This window comes from Platalea leucorodia, assembly GCF_965183815.1.
Source record: "Platalea leucorodia genome assembly, chromosome: 5".
Classification (NCBI taxonomy): Eukaryota; Metazoa; Chordata; class Aves; order Pelecaniformes; family Threskiornithidae; genus Platalea; species Platalea leucorodia.
The window spans coordinates 41,020,381-41,040,993 of record NC_138827.1 but is presented as its reverse complement, the minus strand read 5'-3'; the positions used below and the strand labels follow the sequence as shown (position 1 = coordinate 41,040,993).

Below are 20,613 nucleotides of genomic sequence, written 5' to 3'. Positions count from 1 at the left end.
CCAGAGAACTGACATCACAAAAGTCTGATGAAATCCACAACCTCAGAATTTAAGGACCAAGTACAAAAATGTCCATTATGTACCATAAGCTCACACGTAGAAAAGGAAAAAACAATAAACATGATGTAGCCAACATAGATGGGGTGGGGGCGCGGGGCGGGGGAAGCCAGACAAGATTTTCCTAGCAGAAGCAGGGAAGCATTATCATCATTGTACAAAGCACCAGAAAGATACCATTTGGAATATTGTCCAGAATTCTTGTCCAGAATTCCAGCAAAATTCCAGCTTGAGTTCCTTTTTCTGGAACATATGCAATAAAGAGCCAGCCAGTTGGATGGAAGAAGTCTTGCTTTGGAGAGAAGGCCAGGAAAAAAATATTACCTTTTAACCAAAGTAAATAAAACTGCTGCCTACAAATATGTCAGTGGAGTAGACATCAGAAAGAGTCAAGAGCTAAAGAACAATACTGTCATAAGATATATGGATATTAATATCAATGCTGGAAACCAGAATGCATTTAGATATAGAGAAGCAAGTATTAAGACTTCCTTTTTTCTGCTTCTGGCTATAAAACATGCAAGTCAGCATGTGAGCTGTTCAACCTCTGATTTCGTATTAGAGGAACAGTTCAATAGCTACCTGTATTTCCAACATAACTGTGACTAGTAGGAAAATATTTGTAATTATTAGGATTCAAATACATGGGTTGAGAGCTTATACCAAAGAGGATTTAAAAAAAAAAAAAAAAAAAAAAATTATGAACAAGACTACTTTTATTTACTCACTAAAAAAGTAGAAACAATAAATGAGGTGGGAGGGGAATCAATAGGAAGCATTTATGTATGTTAAATCCTCCAAGAGCCTCATCTTCATGTGAAAGTTGATGGCTTCAATTTCCAGAGGGAAGAGAATAAAGGAGTCCTCAATTATCGCTCAGTTGTAACTACAGAATATAATTCTGAATTTGTGCCAGGAAAGTCATTTACACCTAATCTGATTCCCTGCATAAAAATATTGCATTCATTTATGACCGACTTGAGCACAGAATGTTTTGCTAAGGGTATGCCTAAATCATAATCAAGAATTCAAGTTCTTAACTCAGTTTGCCTAAACCAAGCCAACTTACTCAAGATTAAAAACAGAGTGAAATGGACTCTTATTTTCACAAGTGAAGAACATCCACACTCCAGATTTGGATTTGAAAAGCCGAAACAGTTACAACATTTAACTACCTTTTCAATGCTATTAGGAAAATTAGCAAACTCGGGGTTTCTGACCAAACCTATGAACATACTTTATACTTTTTCAAGAACAAGGTCATTCTCCATGCTTCCATTAAATGAACTGATGGAAAAAGGATAAATCTATACCTCAGGAACTGTTTCCATCACTCCCTTATATCTTGTTGCAGCAGCTAAACCTCTTCATTCTAATTTGAAAGTTTCTACCTTTCACGTCAGCTGTCTATCTTTAGATTTAGCCAAATCTAAAATTCAATATATTCTCTTAGTTAAAAATAGTATGCCTTAGAGGGAGGTCATCCCTTAATTTCTGCCCAACCCCCCCCCCCCCCCCCCCATTTGAGGACTAAGCTTTTTAAAAAGTTCTTGCACTGTGGAACACTTTCTAAGTCTTTTCCAACTTAATACAGCAGACAAAAACCTAACGACATCAGAACTGGTCAAAATTCAGCTAGCAGTATCTCCAACTGACAATGCTAGAAAGGGTTGAATCCATGCAATAGTATGTATTTTATTTCTGTCTGCTGCACAGAAGGACAAATTTTGATGGAACACAGAAGAGTAAAATTTCAAAAATACACAGCGAATTAGGATCTGAAGTCAATCGTCTACACAAAGCTCTAACCTGTATCATTTTGGAAAACGTGGCGAGACTGGGCTTCCATATAGCCAGATTTCACCTGTTCAAAACTACACAATATAGCACTTTATCCTCAAAGTGACAGACAGCCAAAGTTGTTTTTTTATTTTTGACCTGAAGCTCATTACACATTCTCAATTTAAACCTCTATAAAAAACTAGAAGAAAACATTGTGAAGTGCGACAGGCTTAACAATGTATTACAAACAACACATTACAAAAAAACTGGCAAAAAAGAAAAGAATTACAATGATACTGAAACTAGATTTCCAATGCCTTTCACACTTAAGCCTTCTAAATAATTTAAATTCATTACAAGTTTCAAAAATTAAATATGAAACAGTAACAACGAGAAATGAGAAAGTGAAAATAAAGTTTTTACAATAAAAGATGTTCTGAAACTGATAAGAAATGTCTGTTTTTATTACATCACCAGAAAAGTATATACCATAAATGCTCAGATCAGTCCTTAGAGAGCTGTTTTGTCTTTTGTGTGGCTTTCAACACATAACTTTGATATGTTAACTTTTCCACAGCATAACATCCAAGATTTTTTTTTTTACACTACAGCTTGTATTTGGATTAGGCGGTAGGTAATCCCAATGTTACTAGTAAAAGTATCGCTGGCCAGTATATAATCACTCACATATACGTATTTGCAAAGAATTGTTCCTTTACTAATTATTGTATTACCTGAATAAATTGTTTTTCCATCTATTAGCACTGCTTTCTAACATTTGCATTTTACAGTTTTTCAACTTTTACTGCAGCAGGTTTAAAGAACAAATTTAGAAGAAATATTTTGTTGTACTACATACAACTTTTCCAAAAGAGCAGTTAACAGTTTTAAGTTAACTCGTGTATGTAAGTCTCTCACACAATTTTAGCTTTTAGACTATCTTAAACTAAACATCTACTATTCTTTAAACTTTTTTTACTGAGAGCTATATAGACAACTGCCTATGCTAAAATGTTTAAGTGAAAAAGTAGATATATAAATATAGTAAAATAATATACAGAAAAAGATACAGAATTATGCACTAAATAATGTATGGCAATCAGAAAAGTGGAGGGGGGTGGGTGGGGACACAGGATGGGTGGACTGGCAATAAGCATTCTCAATGCTATGTAAATGCCCAAAGAAAGTTTTCAGCAGTAGGGGAAGCAACCATGACAAAAGCTGTTTATTACTTATTGGCAGAAGCATACCTTGCACAATGAAAGCTGAACTGGTAACATTCATAAAAAATGAATCCCACCTTCTTAAAAGTATAATTTAGCCCAAAACATTTAACACTGGATTTTAAGAAGACAGAAGAAATTAATACAACATTGGCTATTACTGCTTTTCTTGAAAGCCAAGAGAACATGTACTGTTTCTACTTTTGATTACCCAGCCAACATAGCCTAACACTAATTTACTATTTCAATAATGGCAGTAATAAAGTGTGTGTGTCATCTAATAAATATGCATGCACATACACAAGTGAATTTTTCAAAACATTTGTGGAACAAGTGAAATTTAGCTTTTAGAACAATTATTAAGAGGTTTTGACACTGTATGAAACCTTTCTCCCTAACTTTAGTCTCTTATTTCCCATTTTAAATGGTACTTCTCAGCTGGAGACACATCATTAAACTGCACTTTGGAACAGAAAACCACAATGTTTAAAACATGGGAACACAACTTGCTCAGAGCCACTGAAAGGTGAATTCAACTACTGTTAAAACAACAACTTCGTTGTCTAACAAACTGTATCAGCATAACCAGTGTCCACAAAGGTTAAAAGGTAAGTAAGAAGAGCAAGGTACTAAAAGAATAACACTGTCTTGCAGTAGAAATGGAGCCTATGGAGATAAACAAGCAACCCGAAAGATCCTTCCCTATGCAGCAGGAGAAAGACAAAATTGCAGAAAACTTGGGGGGGTGGGGGAGGAAGGCGATGTTGGAGGTGGAAACCTCACAAGCCAACTAGTAAATACTGCTCAGGAACTGCTACTAAACTGGAAGCTTCTTGGCAAGTAGCTATTTCATCAGGAAGTCTAGCTTTCACCAGACTTGAAAAAGTCTGATCCAATTCAAACCTCTTGCCGCTAACACAGGTGCACTGAAGAGCACAATGCTACAATATCTATATTGGGGAAAAAAATAATTAAAAAATCACTGCGAGAATAGCATGACTGAAACATAGTGTTAGTATTAGTTCATTTACTAATCAAGTTACAGCCTTAAATATATAGTTAAAAAAAATTAAAACAACAAAACAAAACAAACAAAACTCTAATCCTGAATATTCATTATATTCAATTCAGACTACTGAAAAAAAAAAAACCCAACCCTGTTCTGTAACAGCCATTGCACTGATGTAAGCCCTCTCTGGCTCTCCACCAAGAAGAAAAATCCAGTTTCCATATGACATCAGTTGACTATTTCTAAACAAAATCTCATCTTTACAAATGGTGTTCAAAGCATTATTCCCCCATCTAAAGAGGATACTACAGTCTAAACATAACTGATACGTAAGTCACATCCCTGTTGCACAGAGCTCCTTCAATTTTGCATAAATCAAGTTGTTGAAATGAAATGCTTAAGAGTTGACAAAGCCTATAAATGGCCATTACCTAAATAAACAAGTTGGGCCCCTGGCATTTTTAGTTAGAAACTCCTATTTTACTAAACACAGAAATAGAAACCCATATAAAGAAACAGAATGAAGTGCAACATATACAAGGCATACTGTAAGTCTGTGGCATTCAATTGTTCAAGCTATGAAGATTCAATACTCCCAAGTAGTTTTTGCAGAAAAACTGATCTTGAAGTTCAACATAACTCCTAGCAAACAGTGAATAACTTACTTCCTGCTGACAACTATTTTTGAAAACATATTTTAGTAAGTTTTCATCCTAGAGGAGTTTTTCTCTGCACACATTTTTTTTTTTTTAATTTTTTGAGAAATACATAAATATGACCTAAAGTGTTCTGAGGCCAAGAATACATAATTTACCTTGAAAATATATGAAGCCTTTATTTTAGATGTTCTAGATTTTTTCATAGTCACACAATGTCCTAATACAGAAATGTAACTGTGGCTATGGGCAAAGATTTTGCATACAACAAAAAGTTGCTTTCACCTATTATTTCCTGGAAAAAAGGGGAAAAAAATGTTAAAAATGCTGATTATAAAACCCTGCATATCTGCACAACTGAAATAACTGATAAATAAATATCCTTTCTGCAGGAGTAAATCTCTGTTTCACAACTGTCAGTACACACCAACAACCAACTAAAAAAAAAAAAAGTAAATACTTAGGCTTTCCTGAAACACTTATTTCATCCTCCAATACAATCAGTTTATACATTAGAGACAAGAAGCTTACTAACAGTATTATTCATTGTTGTTGCTAATGTAGAAAGTACTTCTTGCTTCACATTAGCTAATTATATGAAATTTAATGTTATCAACAAATAGAACATAGGACACACATCCACACAGGAAATACCTGACCAAGAGAAAGGCAAGCGAATTATGAAGATACCTAGTTTACAATTGTGGATTATGACCAGACAGAAAGATTAAATATTGCAAGTGACTACTGAACATAATAATCTGCATAAAACAACCAGCTAAGGAAACTGCAGACAACCACAAATTGGGAGGGTATAACAGAGACCACTGTGGTTTTGTTTCTGAGGTTCTTTCCTTAATATATACACCCAGCCTGATGTCACAGATAGAATGTAGGAAGGAGAACTTTGGTCTGATCCAGTGACAAACTTTTCCACAAGTGCCCACAGGTTCCCAAAACAAGAAAAACAGGACCTTTGTTTTAGTACACATCTTCAAAAGTTTAAGCTAAAGATAAAATCTGGAATTTAAAATGTTTGAGAGAAAGAACAAAAGAGGAGATATTACACTGAAAAATAAGATAAAAACATGAAGAATGTGAAGTTCTCTGGAGTCTGCATCTGTTAACCTTAAAATTAAAGGTTACATGTTCATTGTTAATTATGCTTGTTTGGTTGGTGGGTTTTTTTTGTTGTTGTTTTGGGGCTTGTGAAGGGGAAGCCTGTTCTGCAAGACTTTGTACTTCAAAGTACTTTATAGTCCATTATCCTTGCCTTCCTAGGCCTACTACATTGTGGAAGGCTTACCACTTAACTAAAGCATTAACCAGCAGTCATAGGGGGATCTTTACCATGGACATGGGCCATGTGCAAAGGAAAATCTTGACCAATCAATAATAAAACTATCTTATAGTACAAAGAATACCGCCTATCAGGAATTTGAGCTTAAATAAGTAAACATGGTCAAGCAATTAAAAAATTAACTACACAGCTTTAACTGGCACATCTGCATATAGGCTGCACCTCTGTTTCAAAACCCACTGAGCAAGTTTGCTAAGCAACTATGATAACACACAATATGCTATAGTGACTGTTCAGTGTTGCACAGTCTAAAATTAATGCACTTCCCTTTGGCCCTTAAAACATGTAAAAATACTACGGCTAGTGTGAAATGCAACTGAAGTGGAACAAAAATGAATTACCATGGCATAGTGATGCAGACAGAAATTAACTAAATTAATAATAATAGCCACATTTTATTTCTCCCATCCTGAGGTGTTTTTTGTTTGTTTGGTTGGTTGGTTTTTTTTTGTCCCCCCCCAGTTCCTTAATTCACAAAAAGATATACAGTTCAGGCATTCAGACTATTAAAATTTAGTTCATCCACATGCACATGCCCATGTATATCTGTAGAATATAAATTATAGTCTATTATTAAATTATTATACTTTCCAATCACTTGTGCTGTACTACTTCAAATCTTTCCAATTACTATTAATTGTAATCAATTTGCAAACTTCAGAAGTAAATTACCTATGTTTAGGCATCATTAATGTTAACTAATAACCAATTTTACTTAATGCACCATCAAAAACAGCACATCTATGTTTATTCCCCAAGTTAAACACAGCACTTGAAATATTATTAGCTTGTATGCCTCAGTGCTAAGTATTCTGTTAATACAATGAATTACCTACCAAAGTCACTGCTAACATTCTCTGCTAATGAAGTAAAACCAAGATCAAGATTAATAGTATCGTTTAAAGCTCCAGGAGTTTGGTGAGCTCAGCTGCAAAATGATTTTTGAGATATGTTTACTGATTGAACTTAAACACACAAATGTGAACAATAATATTTGTGGCAGCTACAGTACAAAATCCTGCCAATTCTTCTGCTTCGATCCCTTGTCTTTGACGAGCCAAGTTTCATGAAACTTTCATCAATATCGTTCACTTTTTATCTACATCCCTTCAAAGTTTTAATTTTTTGGTGCGGATTTCAGCAATACAGTTCATGGCATGAGCATCTTGATACACATAACTCTTCCTAAAACTTCCATTAAGCAGTCCTCCACCTGAAAAGAAAAAAGCCTCACAAGAAGTTCAGCATAAAAGTAACCCATCACAGAGGAAATGCCTTTTCTAGTTCTTAATGGGACTTTTTTTTCTCAGATTTAAAAGCTGCAGAATAAGCAACTGCAGTTACATATTTCCTGAACATACATCACTGAAAGGTGAAAAAAGTTATTTATGTACAGTCATTTACAATGTGCATAACTAATGTCTTTGAAAACATCCAGAGTCAAAAATATTTTTTAAGTAACCTGGCTTCAGTTCTGGTTTCTCAGAATCCTGTTACCAAACCATATTTTAGTTTACCTAAACTGCCTTTCTAGTCATTGTCTGCTGTGCATCAACACAAAAAAAAATTAATTCACAGATCTTTATGAGAGGGTTATGTTCTCCAAAGAGACTGGAACCGAGAAAGATTATGATAGAAAATAAGAATAGACTTTGACAATATTTTCAGAAAAACTGAAGGAAAACACTAGTAGTAGTTCAAGCGGTAGTAGAAGGCCTGTGGTTCTGGCAAAACAACTTCAACATATCAATGTCAGCTGGTGCTAAAAAGCTCAGAAACTTAAACATCTAACCTCAAAAAGAGAACTTCTCAGAAAAGCTTAGATATTTGCTGACCTGGAACCTTACAAGCTGTCCTCCCTTGCAACAAATTCTGATCTAGTAGATGGGATTCTTCCCTTACTGCTACAGAATGATGTTCTGCCATACTGCCCATAAATTAATTCAGGGAAAAAAGATCTTGTATATTTAAATATAAATACTTAACTGAAATGAAATTCCACAACAATAACGACAGTAATCAAGTTATGTCCAAAACGGGAGATGCAAGGGTTCAGAAATAAGTGGTAAAAGAACTCACTTATTCACGGAAGTCATCCTCAGTTATCCAAGTCTAACTTTCTTTCAAGGCTGTTCTTTTGTAAAAGACACACAGAGTACTTAAGATAGTAACTTGACTTGTAGTGAATGTTAATATACTGCCAATTTCCTTTCATCTATGCAGTCTTGGAGATGGATACTGATGACAAACCTGTTTAGAAAATGCTCAAGGATTGGGCCTTATATTTTGCACAACATCCTCTGGACAACAGTCCAACATGCTACAATCTTCCTTAATTCTATATTGTTTATCAAACTACCAGTGGTTCAAATGATCAATAAGAATGCAAACCAAATGTTTGTCCAACAATTTTGCAAGTTTTTCACAAAAAAATAGGGAGGGATTCATATGTAAGACTCCTTATAGGGCAGAGAAAGCATGCATCTTTCATGCCTTCCTCTGATTAAGAGAGAGAATTAGAGCAAGGGTGTTCATAAAAAGCATTAAAATACTACAGTATTCTAACAGAATGGCAGCTGAATATCAAAAAAACCTAATGGAACTGTTACCACAATAAAGGGTAGGATGATCATTGTTAAAAACCTCACCATCAGTCTCACCCCTAAAAACACAGCCTCCAGTTTACCAAAAACATCCACTTCCATGAAAAGGTCATTTTTTTGACAACTTCGGGAATTTGTTTTAGGTTAATATTTCTATAGCAGAGATTTAGAAAGAAATGAGGCTGTGATTCAAAGGTTTTTGCTCTAAGTTTAGGCCTGCTAGGGACAACTGGTTATTTGATTGTGTATACTTTTATCAGTAAGGCTCAGAGGATTACAAAGACAAACTGTCTCTTTCTGCTGTTCATCTAGGTATCTGTTTGGAAAAATACGGGATCAGACGTTGAAAATATGAAGGTCAAAACCAGAAAAGGTTTCTATGTAGTCCAGAAAACAATGACCAGGTCTCAAAATCATGACACTTCAAAACTCTAAGAATGAAAGGGGAAGAACAAGTACTAGTTTTAAGAGCTGCACAGTAGTCGATATCTACAGCATGTCTCCTTTACAAAGAACTTAATCAATGATTACAGATTCTCTTAAGCCCTAGAAAATCTGAGGAAGATTCATCACTACCATGCCTTGGCTACAGCAAAAAACCTCTGTTCACAAAAGTTTTACATTCTTCTAAAGAGAAAAGTAACAACAGAACTGAAGCAAAAGGAGGACATTAATTCAGATATAAAGAATACTTGAACTCATTTGGCTTCAGGAGATGGGTACAGAAAAATTAACATAGGGGTTTCCATTTCAGATCTAATTACTTCTGAGTCTACAATCTGAACTTGTAAACTGTGCCAGTCCGGAAAAAGTACTTCCAGGCTCATGATAAACAAGACAGCCATGGGATGATATATTCAGAAATGACACTGAACTGTGGATTTAGCCTACTCTACAGGGTTTTTTTTATGCTATTTAACAAAGGCAGGCAGGCAGAAGAGAGATTTGAACGCGATCCCAAGAAACTGCTTAAAAACAAACAAAAAAACTCAAACCAAACTAGCCCCCTTTCCACTGACGTCTATAGAGAACAGCTTGAATTGTAATACTGCATTCAGATTGGGGTTTTTTGTTTGTTTGGGATTATTTTTCCACCAATCTCCTTTATCTATTACACAATTAATATGAAAACTTTTACAACAAGCAACTGATACTACAGGAACCAGGCCACTACTCTAGACCACTGTTGCTTGTTAATGAGATCGTTTCTGAGAAGTCATTTATGGTTCTGGATACCTAGAGACATATCAAGAGGTCTTACTTGTATAAAATGTAAAGAATGAATTCATTTGAAAACTGTCTCACAAATGCTTATTCTTTGGTAACTAAAAAAAAAACAAAACCCAACACAAAACCCAAACCCTATATCAGCTTACAAAGGGGGGAAACAAAAACAAGGTAAGGAGAAGAATCTGTATTTGTTAAATACATCAAACTCCCAAGTCCACATAATGGAATCAAAGCACTCTTTTCCATTTTAAGAACTTTATGAAGAGAAAAGAATTTCTACTTGAAGTTGGCAGCTTCTTAGACAAGCTTCTGTATTTTTGCTTCTGAAAATTCAAGATTATAATAACTCTTTTTTTTCAATTTTTTTCCCTTTAGCTTTTATTTTGTTTCCTTTGATAAATTAACTTGTATTTAGTTTTCCTGAACTAAAAGTTTCTCTGAAAATATATGGAAAAATTGGTAACATTCAGGACTTTGTCCTGGTAAAGGTGCTCTCCCTCCCCCTCCCACTGCCCAAATCCAAACCCTCACACACACAACCCAAACTCCTTTTCATTCTAGTTTCTCATTTAAGTAAAGCAAACTGCTGAAGCACTAATATCCAGGACTGCAGAGGACATCAAGAAAATGAAAACAAGAGGGACCTCTTTCAGAACCAGAAGGAAGAAAAGCAGGGGAGATAAACAAATGTTCTGGGGTTCTAAAATGGCTATGAATGCACTACACTGCATTTCTGATCTATTCCAAAGAAGTATCATCTCTTCACCATTGGTTATAGAACTACCCATGGAAATGGTTCTCCTTTCTTCTCCTGCCACACTTCTCCACCCCACATTGCACTGAATCTAGCAATTGTGCAGCCATGTGACTGATCAGTAAGTTGCTCCAAGGGAAAACTATGCTTTTTGGCAGTACAGTTTAATGCTGGATTAGCTCATTCTGCAAGCGTTTGAGCACTCCAACGTACAGAGTGGAGCAGAAACGTGGAGTTGGGGGAGAGTTTCTGCTTGCACTAAGGATGCAGGATGAGAAAGCACAGAACTACTCATTCTGGCAACAGCGGCCACCACAGCACCCTAAATGGAACAGGAAATTGCACCCTGAATCCCAATCTTTTAATACTAGATTAAAATGAAAGAGTCTGCTACTAATATCAGCAACTATACTGCTCAGCATATAAATACAGAAAAATTGATCAGGCACATTAAAGCAGTGAACCAGGCAACTATTTCAAAAGCCCAGCAACACTGATGCCATGAACCAATTCCTCCACATCTCTGAGGAAAGCAAAACAAATGCGGGGGAGGGGAGAAAAAAGGAGAAAAAACAAAGACCTCTGAAGTGAGCCCTCCAAGGGAATTCAACGCACGTTCAACATACAGAAGCAGTTAACTGCAATAGAAGGCATTTTAGTACGTGTCAATTCATGAAAAGCCTTTCTATCTAGCATCACCAGAAATTTGACTGAAGAACCACCACGCTCACTTTGCACTGACACTGAGATTCTACCGGTGTTATCTCAGATGAGCAAAGTGAAGTTTCCTGCTTTAGCAGTCTAAACCAGAACACAGCAAAACTCTGTTTTCCTGAATCCATGCTATATTATGAAACCGGCACAGTGTTCTTCCCTGTAATGCCCAGACTCACAGATGTCTATGTGTGAAAAAGCTGATGTCATACAGGAGCTGTTAAGCTGTTTACCTTTGCTTGGTAGTTGTGATTCCTTACTTTGAAGGCAGCTGTACAAGAGAAGTGTAATTTTTCTTCCCATCACCAACCAACAATTTAGTGTACAGACATCTGAAAGTTGCCTCTTGTTTTATGGGATTATTCTTTTCAGACACCCAAGGTTTGTGAGTATACACACGGCCACTAAAGTCTAATGCATGCCAACAGTTTATCTCTCCATAGCACAACGGATTCTTGTTTCAGTGTTCTCCCCTTGTAAACAGGAAATGAGTCCAAGTATAAGTTATATATTTCTCCTTTGAAAGGGCATCACTTACCAGTAACTACCATGCTGCTCATGTTAGAGTTCGGGCTATTGAGTACACTGCCTGAAAGAAGTTCGTCAGATCCTCTCTAAAAAGAAAGAGACAGTAAGAGATTTTTTTTCCTCTATTTTGTGATTTTTAAAGATGATATTAAAAATGTCAGTTTGACAGGGAAAACCTTTAGAAGAACTTAAGCAAGCATAACCAAACCTATTCAGATTTGGTAGACTTCCTCTTTTCAGATAAGCGCAACAACTTGAAATCTAAGTAAAGCAGTATATTTACACGGCAATCTTTGAAATGAGAGCAGCTTAAGCAGAGTTGTTTCACCCACCACTGAAATGTAGCCACCTCCAGACACAATGAGAACTGCTGAACAATAATTTTGTTCAGCATTTCATATTAAAATATTATTATAATTAAATATATTTAGTCTATTTCAATAACATTTAAATTAACTTATTGTTTTAATATTTTAATATACTTTTATATTAAATTATTATATCTAGCTGAAACTACAAGGGAAATCTATACAAATAGAAATATTGAGTTTAGCTCAATTCTAACACCCCTATTAAAAAAAACCAAAAACCAAAAACCAAAACTTGTCTTCATAAGACATGATCAATTTTCATTTTGGGGATGTCCATTTGTCCTGCAAAACACAATTTAGGGCAGGGAATTACATCCTCCTTGTAATTCTTAAAACATGACAAATGTCAATTAAATGGCCTTTTTGAAAACGACTCGAAAGTGGGCTGCAAAAATCAGAAGGTTTCTACTGAAAACGTACAAGATAATCTTTTCCTCTCAAATTATTTGCAAGATGGGCATTTGACATAGATGAAGAGGCTTTTGCTTCTTTTCATACTTTTTTTTTTTCTTTTTTCTCTTACTCCCCAACCCCTCCATCCCTCAAGACTTCATCTCTCAAAAAGCCCCCTAAGTATTTAGGTGATCTTTCATTAAAAAAAAATTTAAAAGGGAATAAACCTGACATCCTTGGAAGATTATCTTCAATTTCTTATTGGTTCTTTCCCCACTTTAAAATTATTTCCCCAGCACCCTTAACACTAACCCAGGTCACTGCTAAAATGGAAATGAGGAAACAAAACAGTTACTACCCATCTTTATAAAAATAAATGTTTTTAATTCTGTTGTGGACACTACAATACAATCTCAAGAATAGTTAGTGGATATGTTTTACAGGGCACCTCGATACTGCATACTAAATTAACCTGAGGATATCACCTTTCTAGTCAGCACAGTTGCAATATGCATAAAATTGAACCTTTACCATTTTATCATAGTGCACTGTATATAAGTCCATACACAAAACAGTATGTTAAAGTTTGTTTAATCCAAACCTGAAATCCAGAAGCTCTCAAAAATAGTATATATGTGTATGCACACGTAGACCCATTAAAGTTTACTTAGTTTTCAACATCAGCTCTGAAGAATCTTCATACAGTTTACTGAATACTCTAAGCTCTTATGGGTACATAGCAACCAAGAAAGCTGTGCCTATCAAATCAACAGATTTCCTTTAAATAATGCCAAATACCAAGATTAGGTAGGACGATGAGAAGGACCACGTCTTGTCCTTCTCAATGTAAGAACAGATCTCTAATCAGATATAACTAAGAAAAAATTTAGCTGGACAAAACTGAGAAACAAGTTAGAGAAGTTATAGAAACTCTCCATTATTCAAACTGCATTGCCTTCTACTGTAAACATAATACACTAACCCAGGCACTCAGTGTAAGTTGAAACACACACATTCCTTCTTTCTCTTTAATGTTCTATTTTTCTAACATAATATTTACGTAAGTAGAACATTGCAAAGTTCAAGATGATTAGCAGTATTAGCTCAGTCGTTGATAACTGCAGTTATTTCTGCTCAGCTATCCACCTAGCCTTGCTTGGAAGCCCTTGTCCGCAGCCTGGACAGCTCAACTGAATAGGCAGAAGTAGCAGCAGAGACTGAAAAAGTTCATAATCAGGCATATTAAGATAATTCAGCAGCAATTTTTTTTTCCTTAATATGCCAGGCATTAATTTGCAACAGTACAGCAGTTACTACGTGAACAGCTGAAGCATCCCCAGTACCAAATGAATGCTATTCCCAAAACCTGGACAAACTTTACAATTCTGAAATATCTCAAATTTGAGTTGTCTTCAGCTTCAAAAAGTTACTTATATCAGCAACTGCTGACTAGCAGAACACAAGAGCAATTACATAAAATTCTGGTTCCTAGTAAATCAGGCTTTCAAAAAGCTGTTAATTTCTTAATCCACAGCAGAAAAATCCAAAAGGAGCACAAATTACTCAACAGAGTGGATATTCAGTTACTGTGTTTGTGTTTCAGGAACAGTTAAAAGAGTTTTCTCTTCATTTTGGAACATATAATTTTGCATTTCATGAATACATTCAGAGTCAATCACAAGATTTTGCCATTACACTTGAAAAAGTTTTAACAGTTTTGCTTCAGAAGAACAAGTAAATGTGAATTCCTTATATTGGCATGTATCATAAATTCTACATTTGTTTTATTTTCATAAATCAGTGTTCACAAGGCTGATTCACAGATGTACAGGTTCCGATGTGGAACGTTCTTCCAGTTCACCATGAAATCAAACGTAGAGCGAACCTCTGCTAACTCACTCCCGTACATACTTGCCAACCTTTAGTAAAAGACAAAGGTATCTCTTACCGCGTGAGTAATCATCTTACTAGATATACATGGTTATTTTTCCTTATCAGTTCTTAAGCAGCCTAGACACCTCTACGCTTCATTCAGTATGTAACTTTAAAACCAGCTATGCAGCAAAAGACACATGATGTATTTGGACACAGAGCGGTTAAATTACAAAATCAAAAAGCAGTAACTGCCTGGTAATTGTCATTTGCTTCAAAAGGGTTATCTTAAGATGGCAGTTGTCTAGTAATGCAATTTAATATAAGCATTTCAAGTAAGCCAATGCATACTCTTAGACTGGCACTACTATGTGACACAAGTACCTCCTGAATCACAGCATAGACCTAAGTACTTATTTTACTTACATTTATTCAGCAGAGGTAAGACTTTATTCAATTTGTGGTTTGAGGTGCTTGGCTTTGTTTTTATGTGCATCTTCTTTTAGAGGGTGCTAAGTCAAAAAGGACTGGCATCTTTCTCCAAGGGCAATGTTCGTCATCACTCCACTATCTCAAACGCGAATTTCAGAATTATAACCCATTTCCCAAGCGTCTTGAACGTTCGCTAGTCTTATTCTCAAGGACGTCAGTTCTGCTAGTCAAATCACGTGAAGCAAAGAAGCCTTTAAACTAATTTAGGTAAATTCTATCGAGTGTTTCAGAGGTAAGGAAACTAAACTCAAATCTTTGAAGAACACAGCGAATCAGACTCAATGAAGAATGGAAGATCCAAGAGCAATGTTCACTTAACTCTTCTCCCCATCTGTGCCAACTGCTGTGTTCTAAAGAATCAAAGCAAGTTTGAGATTGTATAACAAGACTGAAGATCACAAACACATAGACCACAGAAATGTCCAAATCTAAGTTAAAATAACAAACGAACAAAAAAACACCATAACAATTTTATTTTGTCATAGACTACAAAGGAAAGCTCCTATAATAGCAACATGGTAGAGACTAAGTGAATATCCATTTTAGCATGACAGAAGGAGATTATAAAGGACAAAATAAGAAGTACAAACTGCTATTATACTATTAATAGGTCATCTTCTGACAGCTAGTCCTCAGCAGCACAAGTTTTCAATGCCATATTTCTATTCCTACCAATGTCAAGAACATTCATCTACATTAACCTTCCATAAAAGCTAAACCACTAACTATTCAAATCAGAGATATCTAGAACATTTCTTCACGAAGCCAGCATCTGCCAAAATACTACTACACAAAATAAACAAGGAAATTGCCAAACTAACTTCTTGCAGTGAGTGAATCTTAAATTTGTTGCAGTTAATACTGTCCTTTCAATGAAGCCCAGGTTAGCACACCCTTGCCCCCATGAGAGCACTTCCATCCATGGTGATAAAACAGCATGTTAATGTTGACTTCAACCAATGGAATTACGTAAAACTGATCTGTCGGATCACTTTCAGAAAAAGATGAAAAATATACCAACTCAGACTTTGAGTACATATTTCAGAGAAACTTAAAGTTTATATATACAAAAATTATTTTATATACTGTAAATTGAAGGTACCACTTCGATACTTCAGTTAATTTCTGTAAGTGAATACAGTTGTATATACTATCTCTTCTACAATTTACAAAATCAATTATACAAAGAGAAAGAAAAAGCCTCTAGCTTAGCAAATTAATCTCCAAGCTCCTTGCTTTAACAGTCGTACCTATCTCAGAATCCCTCACTATACAAACTGGATTTACGTAGCAGGATTTCAGATTTTTCTCCCCCATAACAGACTACTACAAAGCTTCATGCTATCACAGGTTATATTCAGTAGCTATGTAATTTCAGGAAGCCGTTACAGTAATACTGTCCTTCCCAGCTAATAAAAAATAAACTATTTAGAAGTCTCTGCCAACTATTTTCCTCACATTCCAGATAGGGTTTTAAGTATTTCAAACATTCCCCAGATTTTATTACATCCAAGATAAAAAAAAAAAAAACACCCAAAGAGCAACAACTTTGGCTTGAGAGTTATCAGAGGTTTAGTATTTTAAGCATCAAAGTATTTTTTGACAACTGTTTATGAAAGAGAAACATTATCAGCTGTTTTCCCAATAATTCAGGGCTATGGGGACCCTGATCAGAAGTTATGGCTGAACCCAACATAACAAACTGAGTATATTACAGAAGGCTTATTAGAGGCATGTGTAGATGCACTACAATACTACTAGAACACGAAACCAATACTACTAGAAACAGTAAACAAGTGACAAAACTGCACTTTGTTAAAAAGTCAACAGCATCATCTAAAATAATTTCTTAAATTCCCACTAGAAAAGATAAAGAATACACCCAAAGATGTTGAAAAATACATCTTCTGATAAATGCTCTCATTTGTGGTACTGAGATGTGCTGATATTACAAAACTCTCTCAAGAACAGGATGCTTTTGCCCCCCCTCCGCTTCCCCCTCTGCCCCCACCTCACCCAGAAGAAAGCAAAAAGAACTTGAGCTGCACTGCGCATTTACCACAGTCATTCTCAGCCTACAGGCATGAATTTCCCAAGGGGTATGACAAGCCAGGAGACAGATCTCATGATTTAAAGAAATCTAACAGCATTGTAAAACACTTCATTTCTAACAACATCTGGGAACAATTTAAAAGAAAGAGCCAGAAACCTGACGGCATGGGAGAGGAATAAAAGCGTATGAGAGTTTCAGCCCAGACAGCAAACATTCCTCTCTAACAGATACACACTTGTAAACACACTGCTTCAATATTCAATGTCTGAATTAACTTTGGGGACTGGATCCTGGAAACAAGAGGACAACACACTTTAAACTGCCAAACACAGTCTTTATAAACTTCATTCAGTTTACATGCGATGGATCAGAATTTAATGAATGCTTCATTTTTAACAGGATATATTTTTAATGAAACACTGCATAAATACAGCCTCACATAATCTTTCGTGGAGAAGAAATACTTGACCTGCCTTATGCTCTGACTATACATACTACTGTCAAAACACAGAATCCAAATTATGTAATGAATAGACTGTTAGACCTCTCATAGGTACAGAATCACAGAAGACTCATTCAGGACAGGACAAGCCAAGTCCAAATATACAATCCAAAAGAAATTCCACACAGGTTCATAGGTATTTTACAAAGCATACAGTTTAAACTATAAGCTTGTTATCACTTCATCAGAACCTTACATACAAGGAGTACGTCTACTTGATTTTTTTTTCAAGACTAAACTATTTAACTATATTAGCATGAAGTCTTATTTGATAAGGCCATGAACTCCACAGGTGCTTAATAACTCACTTATAACATCACTTGCTTTTAATTCAGGATGAAGTTAACTGGATACAATATGACCACCTTTCCATACTTATCCTCTGTACTCTCCTTTTTCACCACTTCAATTCTTTTTCATGCTATCCTCAGCCAACCATATATTGGTTATATATCCTAACAACTAACTTCACCATGTTTACACTCACATTTTTTCAGTAAGGAAGGATCCAGGAGAAAATTAAGCTTTTATTCTTTTTTCTTGCAACTATACGCATGGTATGCCATGTTCCTAGTTTATGAAAACACACAAAGTTTGTAGAAATTGAGATGGTGATCAAGGGAATCTGAAAAGTCTTTAAGACTGAAAGGAGACAAGGCTCAATTCCTCTGAAAAGCCTCCAGGTTCTCAAAATACCATGATACAATGTGGAAAACAGCCAAATTTCTCAAAGCATCTGAAGATCAAGATTGACTATTAAATCAGAAAGCTGAAGAGTAAAGAATCGTATCTCCACTTAAATCATGCCACCCAGCCTCATTTGGAAACCTTCAAATTTTCAGCTGTAATTGGAAGACTGCAGGCAAGAGTCTAGTCCAATACCAGTCGACACTTCAAATGTCCAGGAGGAAGTACACAAACAAGATAGTTTATTCCAGCATTTCAGATTTTCTATTCCACTACTAGTAGGAAAGAAAGCATTACTCTGAAGCAGCTGTACATAACTGGTAGTAAATTAGAATGGGTGAGAACAACTCAGTAGAGCTGCCACCTGGATGTGTACTTAGCTTTCTGCTTAGAGAATCACGGCACCTAGATGCAGAGATTTGGTCCTTCAGTAGCAGTTTCTACATCTCAAAATAAGATCTACGAGGAAGGTATTTTCTACTTGATTCTCTGCTATTTCCCAATAATGAATTAAAAGCACTAGTGCTATTTTATCTATAACTCAATACTCATGTTACACATTCATAGAAAAACTGATTTTATGAAGAGCTAAAACCAGCTGTATATACTCACAGCTATAAAAAAACACCCAAACCCCTAAATCAAACATCACAGTCCCATTAACAGCTTGTGAAACCACAACCTCATTTGAACCAACTACCACCAAAAGCAACAGACCTTCTCCCTGGCCCCAGCAACTTGTTCCTAATCTGTCCTCCCCTATTCTATATTGCTACAAGCATTTATGCAACCACACACTTTGGTACAAATCTGACTAAAAAGATGTAACTCACTGTTGCGTCAGCTTAGCTTTATCCTGGTTAAGTTCCCAAGAGAGGTTTGCAAAGTGGCTAGCCAAACATTTGTTGCACAAGTATTACAGTGACAGAGAAAACTGGAATGCAGCTTGATCTGCTTGTGAAAACATGGCCCAAAGCTCTAAGAAATGGGAAAGGTATTTTCATGCTGGTATTGGCTCATATTTTTCAGATGGTGCCGGTGATCACATTTCTCTTCCTACAGTCCCCTCAATTAAGATGCAAATATAGGCGTTCTGTTACAAATGAAAAAGAGGTGATTTCGAATTAGTGACAGACATCAAAACACATCAAATAGGTACACTAAGCCTTCCTTACATTGATGCATATGTGCTCCAGTGCACAAATTAATTTTCAACATTTTTCCTTTCTCTCCATTTTCAGCTCTCCTTATTTTACCACATATATTATGGTGGCAGAATGAGCATTAGGAAAAAAAACCCCAAAGTTACAAAGAAAAAAGAATTGGAGTAGACCAAATAAATATGAAAGTAATTTCAAACAGGGTCAATTTACGGAAGTTACTGTTAAAAAGAGAGCAGATGTCTTTCATTGTAAGAAGTTATTCTTTGTCACCAAGGGCATGTTCCCCACACCACAGCTGAAAAGACAAATACAGATGCCAGTTCTAAACTTCTGAACATGGTCACGCTTCATTCTTACTTCACTGCTAGGACGTTCTGCACATTTTTTGCTGTCTACTGTTGCTATGACTAAGTATTATTGAATACAAAAGTTGATTTAAAAACATTATTCTAGCTAACACAAAATTAAAACAGTTCCTCCAATTTACAAACAATCCATTTTTCTCATATCACTGCCCCTAGCAGACTGTTTGCCTAATCTACTAGCAATCTATTAGTAATTATATTAGACATGCAAAGATAGCTCAAAACTATCATTCTAATATTTTAAATACAATAAAACAGACCATCACATGGCATTTGTCTGTATAAATGAGTCAAACAGGTTTTTGTCCTACCACTCTCCTCCTTTTATTTAAGTATCTAGAATGATGACAGAAATGCAAAATAGATTTCAGAAAAAGAAGAAACTGAAAGGGAAAAGCTATTTAAATAAGTTTTCTCGTGTCTTAAGTTTAGTCTAAACTTATCTTCTGACAACTTGCTAGAATTTGTAACTGACTTTTTTCTACACATTTTCATTATACAGCATACAGTTCAAATTAAAAGTCACAATACATCCACAATATTTGTTTCCACAACAAAATTCTCAGCTATTAGTAGCAAAAAAAGGTCAGTGTTGTATAATTTTGTAAGAGAAGAGATTACCTCTCAGAACTTGAGTTAAAAAAAAAGTGGACAATGCTTCAAGAGTACTTAGACACTGCTACTTTATGCTCTCTTCCTTTTCTCCATCAGCTCCTATCTTTTCTGATTTTAGCTACTGCCCTTCCCCCATACTATTATATTCCCCCATGTTAAGTTTCAGCAACTGGGAAAAAGGGGG

The 20,613-nt window shown here is 35.6% G+C and overlaps 1 protein-coding gene across 8 annotated transcripts in view; it reads right to left on the bottom strand.

Moving 5' to 3' along the window:
- Positions 1 to 20,613, bottom strand: part of PTBP2 (polypyrimidine tract binding protein 2) — a 54,642-nt gene that overhangs the window by 27,908 nt on the left and 6,121 nt on the right. For 4 of the 8 annotated variants that reach the window (XM_082314082.1, XM_082314083.1, XM_082314084.1 and 1 more), the window contains exon 3: positions 11,927 to 12,002. The exons of 2 other annotated variants lie outside the window; for them this stretch is intronic. In XM_082314082.1, the coding sequence (XP_082170208.1) occupies positions 11,927 to 12,002 (76 nt within the window). Of the gene's footprint in view, positions 1 to 11,926; positions 12,003 to 12,513; positions 12,533 to 14,978; positions 15,339 to 20,613 lie in introns of those variants that run through there. 2 more of the 8 variants (XM_082314087.1, XM_082314086.1) reach the window with 2 other exon arrangements.